Here is a 10,878-nt window from a genome sequence, read left to right on the forward strand (position 1 = left end):
GAGAATGCTCAAACTACCGCACAATTGTACTCATCTCACAGGCTAGCAAAGTAATGCTCAAAATTCTCCAAGCCCAGGCTTCAACAGTACATGATCCATGAACTTCCAGATGGTCAAGCTGGATTTAGAAAAGGCAGAGGAACCAGACAGAGTTCAAATTGCCAACGTCTGTTGGATCATCGAAAAAGCAAGAGAATTTCAGAAGAAAAAAAAAATCTGCTTTGTTGACTATACCAAAGCCTTTGACTGTGTAGATCACAACAAAATGTGGAAAATTCTTCAAGAGATGGGAATACCAGACCACTTTACCTGCCTCCTGAGAAATCTGCATGCAGGTCAAGAAGCAACAATTAGAACCGGGCATGGAACAAAGGACTGGTTCCACATTGGGAAAGAAGTACATCAAGGCTGTATATTGTCACCCTGCTTATTTAACTTATATGCAGAGTACATCATGACAAACGCTGGGCTGAATGAAGCACAAGCTGGAATCAGGATTGCTGGGAGAAACGTTAGTAACCTGAGATACGAAGATGACACCACCCTTATGGCAGAAAGTGAAGAAGACCTAAGAGCCTCTTGATGAAGGTGAAAGACAAGAGTGGAAAAGTTGGCTTAAAACTCAACATTCAGAAAACTAAGATCATGGCATCTGGTCCCATCACTTCATGGCAAATAGATGGGGAGAAAAGTGGACACAGTGAGAGACTTTAGTTTCTTGGGCTCCAAAATCACTGCCGATGGTGATTGCAGCCATGAAATTAAAAGACGCTTGCTCCTTGGAAGAAAAGCTATGACCAACCTAGACAGCATATTAAAAAGCAGAGACATTACTTCGCCCACAAAGGTCCGTCTAGTCAAAGCTGTGATTTTTCCAGTAGTCATGTACGGATGTGAGAGTTGGACTGTAAAGAAAGCTGAGCGCTGAAGAATTGATGCTTTTGAACTGTGGTGTTGGAGAAGACTCTTGAGAGTCCCTTGGACTGCAAGGAGATCCAACCAGTCCATCCAGAAGGAAATCAGTCCTGGATATTCATTGGAAGGACTAATGGTGAAGCTGAAACTCCAATACTTTGGCCACCTGATGTGAAGAACTGACTCATTTGAAAAGACTCTGATGCTGGGAAAGATTGAAGGCAGGAGGAGAAGGGGACACATAGGATGAGATGGTTGGATGGCATCACCGGCTCGATGGACATGAGTTTGAGTAAGGTCCAGAAGTTGGGACAGGGAAGCCTGGCGTGCTGCAGTCCATGGGGTCACAAAGAGTCATACACAGCTGAGCGACTGAACTGAAGAGTGAGGAAGAAGAATATGTAGAAAACTCTAAAAATTTCGCAGAAAGACCCTGTCAGAACTAACCGCAAGGTAGCAAAATGCGAAGTGAGCAGAGAAATCAGATACATTTTTGTACATGAGCAATGAACAAGCTGAAAAGCAAATTATAAAACTAAATACATTTATAATAGCATCAGAAAGAATAATATACTCAGCCATAAAAAGAAATAAAATTAGTTCATTTGTAGAGATGTGGATAGACTTAAAGACTGTCATACAAAGTGAAGTGTCAGAGAAAACAAATATATTAACACATGTGTGTGTGATGTAAAAAAATGGTGTAGCTGATGTTATGTGCAAAGCAGAAACAGAGACACAGACATGGAGAACAAACATGGACATCAAGAGAGGAAAGCTGGGGAGTGGCATTAGTTGGGAGATGAGGTTGACATGTGCACTGTGGATGCTGCTTGTAAAGTAAGAAAGTAATGAGGATGCACTGTGTGGCTCCAAGAGCTCTACTCACTGCTCTGTGGTGACACAAATGGGAAAGAGGGCATATATGTACAGCAGCAACTACCACACCCTTGTAAAGCAACTGTAGCCCAATAAAAGCAATTCTCAAAAATGAAGTACTGAGGAATTACGTTAACGAAGGAAGTGAGTGACTCGTACAGTGAAAATTATAGAAAGTGCTGAAAAATGAGAGAAGCAAGTGGAAACGTGTACCGCATTCATGGATTAGAAGACTTAATATTGTTTAAAATGTCAGTATTACCCAAATGAACTACAGATTCAATACAATTCCTATCAAAATCCCAAAGATATTTCTTGCAGAAATAAAAAAATGCATCCTAATTTTTTTATGGACTCTCAGAGAACCCAAATAGCCAAAACAACCTTGAAAAGGAACAAAACTGGAGGACTCAAAGTTTCCCAACGTACTAGTGAGATACACTAACCAAAATTGTGGTGTTGGCATTGAGACAGACAGACTAATGGAGCAGAATAGAGAATAGAATAAATCCTCACATATGTGGTCAACTGACAAGGTTCCAAGGCCCTCTAATGAGGAAAGGACAGTCTTTTCAACAAATGGTGCTGAGGAAACTGGATAGCCACGTACAAAAGAATGAAGTTTGACCCTTACCTAACACAGCATACAAAAATCAACTCAAAGTGTATCAGGGACATAAATGTAAAACCTGAAACAATAAAACTCTTAAAAGAAAACATAGGACAAAAACTTGGCATTGGATTTGGCAATGATTGCTTGTATAGAATACCCAAGGAATGGGTAACAAAAGAAAAATTAGACAATTTGGACCTCGTTGAATTGAAAAAAAAAAAAAGAAATTGTATGGAATGGAAGGAAGTATTTATAAATCATATATCTGACAAGGAATTACTATCCAGAATAGATAGACTATTTCTAAAATAGAGCACAAAAAAACTCAATTACAAAATGAGCACAGGACTTGAGTAGACATTTCTCCAAAGATGTACATATGCCAATAAGCACATGAAAACATAATCAACATCACTAATCACGGGGGAAATGCAAGCCAGGACTGTGATGAGACCTACCTCATATCCAGTAGGATAGCTACTGCAAAAAATAAGAAACAAGTGGTGGTGAGGATGTGGAGAAATTGGAACACTTGTGCACTGTTGATGGGATATAAAATGGTGCAGCCACTCTGGAAAACAGTATGAGGATTTCTCAAAAAATTAAACAGAACTACCATGAGATCTAACAATTCCACTTCTGGGTAATACCCAAAAGAATTGAAAACAGGATCCCGGGGAAATATTTGTACCCCCATGCTTGTAGCAGTGTTATTGACAGTGGGCAGAAGGTGGAAGCATCCATCAGTGGGTGATGGATAAGCAAAATGTGGTCTGTCCATACAATGGAATATTCTGCCTTAAACAGGAAGGAAATTCTAACACCTGCTACAACATAGATGAATCTTGAGGAGACTATGCTAAATGAAGTAAGCCAATCACAAAAGGACAAATACTGTCCGATTCCACTTATACTAGGTCCCCAGAGGCATCGGAATCATAAAGACGGAAAGTAGAATAGGAGTTGCCGGTGCTGGGGAGGGGACGGGCGGTTATTGACTAAGCGGGCAGAGTTACAGGTTCACACTCGCAGAGTCCGTGGATGGGCATGGTGGCAGCTGCACATCGTGGAGGTGGTTAATACCACTGAGCTACGCACTTGAAAATGGCTAAGCTGGTAAATTTTACGTGCATCTTACCCCAATCATTTTAATGGTAAATAAGAACGAACTATTGATGCGTACAGAGGAGAAAGTAGAGGGAGCTTGGGGCCACCTGAGGATGGAAGCAGGGTTGGAAGGACGCTGCCCTGGGCCAGGGAGCCCTGGCGCCTCCAGAGGGCCTGAGCCTGCGGGCTCCCAGACAGAACTCCAAGGATCGCACTCCTGGCATTCTCTGTCCTGACCCACAGTTGTGCTGTCTCCATGGCAGACGCAGGAGGCACACGTCAGGACCCTTCCTCCCCTGCCTGGAGAGAGAAGTTCAAAAGACCATCTGGGAATTCCTGGTGGCCCAGTGGTTAAGACTCGGTGTGTTCACTGCAGTGGCCTGGGTTCAATACCTGGTCAGGGAACTACAATCCTGCAAGCTGCATGGCACTGCCAAAAAAAATAATAATAAAAAGACCATCTAGGTCCACAACATTTGTCATCAGGTAAATGCAAATTAAAACAATGAGATCCCACTCCACACCTACAGAATGTCCAAAATCCAGGACCCCAACACCACCACATGCTGGCCAGGACGTGGAGCAACAGAAACTTATCACTGCCAGTGGAAACGCAAAATGGTGCAGCCACTTAGGAAAACAGTGCAGTGGTTTCTCACAAAACAACTCTTACCATACGTACAATTCAGCAATCAAGCCCCTTGGTACTTACCCAAAGGAGTTGAAAACTTAGGTCCACAAGAAAACTTATACACAGATGTTTATAGCAGCTTAGTCACAGTTGCCAAAACTTGGAAGCCAAGGCATCCTTCAGAAGGTGAGTGGATAAGTAAACTGTGGTCCATCCTGACAGTGGAACATCACTCAGCCAAGAGAAAAGAGCTGACAGGGCATGAGAGACATGGAGGAACCTTCAGTGCGTATGACAGTGAAAGAAGCCAATCCAGAAAGCCTGCACGCTGTGATCCGAGCCTGTGACATCTGGAAAAACCCGTGGAGACGGCGCAAGGAGCCGCAGTTGCCAGGGGCGGAGGGCGAGAGGGACAGGCCCCCCGCGGAGTCCCAGGGACGTGAGCCTGCTCTGAGTGACACTGTCCTGGAGGACACTCGTCACTGTGTGTCTGTCCAGGCCCCCAGAAGGCACAGCATCGGTCCTGAGCCTGGGGGAGGCTGTGGCTATGGGAGGTGAGGATGTGTTGATGGAGGTTCATCAGGTGTAACATGTTTACATCAGGGGTGCTGATGGCGGGGGGAGGCTGTGGGGTGGGGCCAAGAGATATATGAGGACTCTGTATCTTCTGCTAAATTTTCCTGTGAACCTAAAACTGCTCTAAAAAGTCTTTTTTTAAAAAAGGGAAGACTTGTCTGTGGAGCCCATAACCTTTTTCCACTGAGGTGAGAGGGACAAACCTGGCCAAGATGGACTGATGCTGGGGCACAGGGTGCTTTTTGGTGAGAGTTGCCTGGAGGCTGCCGTCCCACGACAGGGCTGCTGCCTTGTCCTGTGTAGACAGAGGCCCCGAGTGCTGTCTACCCTCGGGTGGGGCAGGGAAGGGCCTTCTGAGTGCTGTTTCCCGCTGGTGCTGCCCCAGAAGGAAGGCAGGTGGCTCTCCGCTGACGGGCGTGACTGCCTGGACCAGAGGCCCCGCGCTCTGAGCGCCAAGCCCTCGGCCCCGCTGACTGAGGTCTTGTTCTCCTGGCAGCTGGACATTTTATGCAACGAGGAGATCCTTGGCAAGGACCATACACTCAAATTTGTCGTCGTCACGAGGTGGAGATTCAAGGTGAGACTGCTGTGATTGTGTGTGGTTTATTTCAGAGCCTAGGAGTAACAGCCCACCATGGGACTGTCAGCAGTGCGGTCGCTCTGAAGTCATCAGCCCCAGAGTGGCCATGGGTAGTGCAGTCCCCAGGCCCCCACTTGTCTCATCCCTCTTGATCAAGGTGACTGACATCCTGGGGAGGGAGGGGCCACTGCAATCGGAAGGCACCCTTCAAGCCATGGTCCCTCTCTGGAGCAGGAAACAGACAGGCATGACCCCCAGGGTCTGCCTGAGAGCAGGGGAGACAGGCTGGCCGACCGCTGGCTGGGGCCGGGGTCCGAGGGCGAGCGGGGACCAGACAGGGGCAGGTGGGGGCAGGAGCAGGTGGGGACTCCCTCCGCAGCTGACCCCCGGGGGGGTCCCGGCCCCCCCCACCCCTTGTCTTGCAGAAGGCACCCCTCCTGTTGCACTACAGACCCAAGATGGACCTGCTGTGAGCACAGCGGAGACGGCACCCAGGCGCCCGAGGGCACGTGCCAGGCGGGGCCACGGCACTCAGGTGCTGCCCCGGGCGCCGTGTGGACTGGACCTCGAACAGAGAGTATTTATCACTTTTGTATGAGAGAGAATCGCACGTGATGAGACGCTCGGCACAGGGTTGCAGATGTGACGCACGGGGACCAGCGTGAGGACAGTGAGGCGGCGGCCTTCATTCCAACATGTGACCTTTGCTTGCTTTCCAGGTCTTGGAAATCTCAGTCACTTCCGTTCAGTTTATGAATTAGGTTTCACGATAGCCCCCAAATACTTGTACGTTTATTGAATCCTTCCTAAGTTATTGAAAAAAATGTCTTTTCATGGTGAATGACGATATTTATGTTGCCTTTAGCTTCCTGAAGACTTAGAAGATATATAAAAATTTAATTTAAAAGCAACCAAAAGAGGTTTCCATGAGTATCGTGAGTTAACCATGGTGTTTCATTTTCCACGTTAGGGAATGTGAAGCCAGGGGGGCTCTGACCCCCGGGGGACCCAGAGCCCAGGGCAGGGTGCCGCACCCCAGCACCAGCGCAGCGGCTCAGCAGAGCGGACTGGGCCAGTCAACACTGGTTCTCAGAACAGTTCTTCTCAAAACTCGCTTTTATTAAACAGGGCACAAGTTGCTCAGTGCCGCCGGTTAACTTCACGCTGATTCTTTCCCTTTTTCGTTTTGCTGAAGGAATCGATGGTGGTTGTGGGGGTGGGGCTGGCGCCCGGGGGTGTGTCTCCACTGAAGCCCCAGGCGTGCAGACCCCAGGGCCCGCCGGGTCCACCTTCAGCGGCGGGCACGTCTGCCCTGCCCACCCCCCTCTCCCAGAGCAGACGGTGGGGCCAGCGGGGTCCTGTGCGTTGGAAGCTGCTGTCCTCAGTTACTTAGGACCTAAAACCCAGCAAAGGCAGCACACCCTCTGTTAACCTTTCTCCTCCCAAATGTTCGTATTTTTGTGGAATTCGAGAATAAACTCTTTGCCAGCACATCCATCTTTGTTCTTTCAAGATCGTAGTTTGGAATGTCTGGAGGCAGGAGTGAGGCGAGGGCCCTTCCTGGGTGCGAGCTCGTCCTGGCTGTGTGTCTGTCCCCGTGCGTGTCCGCGTCCGGTGGCTTTTGCCTGAGCTTCGGGCTTTTCCCCGCCGCCACCTCTGCGCCCTGGGGTCCTGGGGCCGCTTCGTTCGGTAGGTAGTCTTAATGGTCTGAGAGCTGGGTTTTCCGTGAAGAACTTCACCTTGGTGACTAGCATTTTTCTTGAACTTGCTTTGGAAGTAGTGGTCAGGCTCACTGACGTTCAAGTTTGTTTATTTTCTTTTACTTCCTGTTTCATATGCATAAATGTCAGAAGCAGCTCCTTAGTGATAAGTAAAACAAATTAACTCAGTCCAAGTGATTTTAATATAAGGCCTTTCAGAAACATAAAACCAAGTTTTTCCCTAGGAATTGGTCAAAGTTCACCTCTTTATTTAAGCCCATTACTCCCAGGACTGTTTGAATTATTAGTTACCTAAGCTCATTTTTCATCCAAATTGTTTTTTTAAGAGTTCCTATTCAAGGGTTTAATGAGTAGATGTGTATGAGTAAATATTACCTGTCTACCTCAAATACACATTTCTGCCGAAACGTTCTGTAAAACCATGTGTTCTCAATGCAGTTGAAGTATAAGATTAGAATTTAGGTATTCTGTGTGGTCAAGGTAAGGAAGGATTAAACAGTATGAGCGTCAGAATTCAAATACCATTAATTCGGGGTCAGACTAACAGGAGCCTGACTGTGTGATCTCATAGTGTGTATCTGTGACCTTGCGGCTGTCTTTGCAATCACTTGAATTTGCCACGGTGCTAAGTTGATGTACTTAATACACAGAGGTGGAGGCGGGCGAGCTGGTGCCACCGTCCCCCTGGGCCCCGACCACCCCTGGTCCTGCGTGTGTAGCGTGTGGCCCTGATGAAACCTCAGCAGCAGAAGTACCTATTTTTCTAAGATGTCCCCGTGCAGACTGTCTTCACTGCAGGAGAGCCCGGTCCTGCCACCTCTGGTCCGACGCAGCCTTAAGGGCCGGCGCTGGGGGCCTTTCAGTGGAGGGAAGCCTGCCCTGTCCTCGCACGTCTGCTTAACATCAAAGGGAGACCCATCTTTTCCAGCATGAAAGCCGGGATCAGCTAGTGATTGGATCCTGTCACCTTTTTTTTTTTTTAAACAGATGGAGTTACTGTGAAGTAGTTTTCACAACTGTTTATGCTGGTAAAGCAAACGCTGTCAGTCAGCAAGCAGTAGCGAGCTTGTCAGCAGGGCAGGGTCTCACTAGACACAGGCGTCATAAAAATAGAAGATTCAGATAGAATATATAATATTGAATTTAAGATTTGGGGGGTGAAAAAGAAGAAAACTTAACTTTATAAAATTATTTATTCTATTTTAAGCCTTTTATCATATTTTCCCATCCAATTGTTTGTTTTCAGTGGTCCAGCTTTATTTACAGGCATATAAAATGAAAATTGTGAGGTGTTTTGCAAGCTTCTTCTTTTTACTTTGAGTAGTTTTAATTTGTGTGTTGTTTCTCGTGGATGAAGCGCGGTTTGTGCATCTGTGCGGCAGGCTCCAGCGTGCGTTCACTAGAGTTACGTTGAGTTGTCTGCAGCGTCTGTTCTGCTGACTTGAAGAGGGTGCAGGGGGGCCCTCCGCACGTGTATGCTCAGCTCTGATTCTTCTTCTCCATCGTGGTCCTCACGAGAATGCTCTTGTCAGGAGTGTGTGGGGCCCTGCGTGGGGGTGTCTGCCATCAGTGAGAGTCAGGGACCGCGTGGCCAAGACTGGCCTCATGCCTTGGGCCCCGCATGCTGGCGGCCCAGGACACGCCCCGCACTGACCACAGCTGTGACGGTGCTACTTCCCGGGCTCCAGAGCCCTGCAGGGCGTGCGGCCTCCACGCCCCCTCGTGATATTAGAAGTCTTTAGAAATTTATTTGTTTTTTTCTCAAAGCCCACAGGATGTATTTTACAGTGATTTTGAAATGTGTCATTGGATTGAATATTCTAGGAACAAGCCAACTGATTTCTTCTTTGTACGTGAATATTTGATGTGCTCTCAGAACACTGAAAATACATTTAGTGCAGATAAATCACGAAAAGCTCAGTTTCTCTATTTCCTCAGGAAATCATTTACACTCCAGCGCATCACGTGTGACCTTCACGTGATAAACCAGTGTGTTTCTTGCCTTGGTGTTTAAACTAAATAGGTTGGGGTAAGTTGTTAAGAAATGATTCAGACGACACCGGAGTCATCGCTGAGCTTCTGCCCCTGCTGGGGAGCTGCCGTCTTATCAGCTCACGAGTCTCCACGTCTAGGGCACATCTGAGGGGCTTGAAATATTACGTGTCCCTGAGCACATGTGTAGCATTCTTGTAAATGTCTATTCCAACAGCTTCGTCAGGTGCAAGAAAACCGATTTTCCTGAAAGATGTAGCGTCCGGGGGCGAGAGCCCTTGCTGCCCTAGCGTCCCACGTGGAGCTTGGGGGCTGTGGGGGTTGTGGAGGTGACGCACAGACACACGTTTCTGACTGTTTGGTTTGAAGTTTACATTTTTTATGCTTTGTGTTGGTGTGTAATTTTTTTGTACTATTGGTGGCTAGATTTTAATCTAAAAATCTTTTTTGGAATATTGCTTAAATGTTTTGATTTTATGATAGTGAAGCTTGTATTCAGTGTTTTGCCAATTGATATTATATGCTTGTAATAAAAGCAAAAGGAAAACCTACCTAGTTCTCTGAAGCTGGATGTTTGTTACCTAAGATGTTTGTAAAAGTGTAAGATAGGTGCCCTGTTAGGGTGATCCAGTGCCCTGTGTATCTATGAGGACGCACACACACCCCGCCAGGCCCACCCACCCAGCCTGGACCCTCTGCCCGACATGGCATTTGTGGCTGTGACCTTGGAGCTGGTCTGGTGTTTGGCGCCAGAGGTTTGATGGGGACTCTGGGAGCCCACGCTTGTCTGTTTGCCTGGAGAGGGAACTGTCTTTGGCTTGGAGCTGTGTGTGCCCGGGGAGCTGTGTTAAAGAAAACCTCTGGTTCCTGTCACCGGCAGACCACCAGCAGATTGGCACTGTCTTCTCATGTTAGCTGGGCTCCCCAGAGCACAGGCCCTACAGGACACATGTGCACACACGTTTCTCGTGAGGAGGCCCTCGAGGGGGCTGAGTGATGCCCATCCCCCTGGGAGGGCGCAGGCTGCCCATTCTCAGGCTCCTCTCACCTGGGACACCCTCACAGGCACACTAGAATAATGTTAGCTTGGGCACTGGGGCCCCGTCAGATTGACACATGAAATCGGCCATCACAGACAGTTCAAGGGAAAAAGTACTATGCCCAAAACTTAATTTCCAAAGGTTAAGTAATTTGCAGCAACCTTGAAAATCTGAGAAAACTAGAATTGAAAAAAGGGAGAGTATATTGACCAAAGTTACACTCCTTGAGTTTCAGATTAGTAAACTTTATATTGGAGGGAATCGCCTTACAGCCTGGCGAATCAGCTGTAACTATACATTCATCCCCTCTGTCCTGACCCTTCCCCGCCCCCACCCCCCACATTATCAGGAACGCAGGGCTGAGCTCCCTGTGCGACACCGGCTTCCCACTCCAGCTGTTTTACACCTCACGGTGTGTATGTGTCAGTCTCCGGGTCTGTCCCGCTCACCCCTTCTCCACCGCTGTTTGTTTTCTTGTCTGCAGTACAGCTGGGCTCATCTGTGCCATTGTTTCTAGCTTCCATATATATGAGTTAATACATGCAGATCAGTAAACTTTAAAGATAAATTTAGCCTTAAGAAATTAATCGTACCTATTCTACTTATTTTTGGTAAGTCATTTACCCCATCTCATGAGTGTCAAGATGCTAAAGCCACATGTAAACGTTCACCGAGGTGCTAGGCACACGATTAGGTCCCGCTTGTCAGGCTCCACGTGGACAGCCAGCTGCCACAGGTGCCTGGGGAAGGCGAGTCCGGGAAAGAGCGAGAAGGCGACTGGCCAGGCCCCCTAGCCGGGAGGATGCGCTTCAAGGGGGGGGTCA

General features: G+C 47.7%; 1 protein-coding gene across 4 annotated transcripts in view; it reads left to right on the forward strand.

The window, feature by feature from the left end:
• The window catches only part of PCGF3 (polycomb group ring finger 3), a 52,751-nt gene extending 43,186 nt beyond the window's left edge, over positions 1–9,565 (forward strand). For all 4 annotated transcript variants that reach the window (XM_061145311.1, XM_061145312.1, XM_061145313.1 and 1 more), the window contains 2 exons: positions 5,218–5,298; positions 5,727–9,565. In XM_061145311.1, the coding sequence (XP_061001294.1) occupies positions 5,218–5,298; positions 5,727–5,774 (129 nt within the window). In that variant the 3' untranslated portion in view covers positions 5,775–9,565. The remainder of the gene's footprint in view (positions 1–5,217; positions 5,299–5,726) is intronic.
• The last annotated feature ends 1,313 nt before the right edge of the window (positions 9,566–10,878 follow it).

This window comes from Dama dama, chromosome 6 (genome assembly GCF_033118175.1).
Source record: "Dama dama isolate Ldn47 chromosome 6, ASM3311817v1, whole genome shotgun sequence".
Lineage (NCBI taxonomy): Eukaryota > Metazoa > Chordata > Mammalia > Artiodactyla > Cervidae > Dama > Dama dama.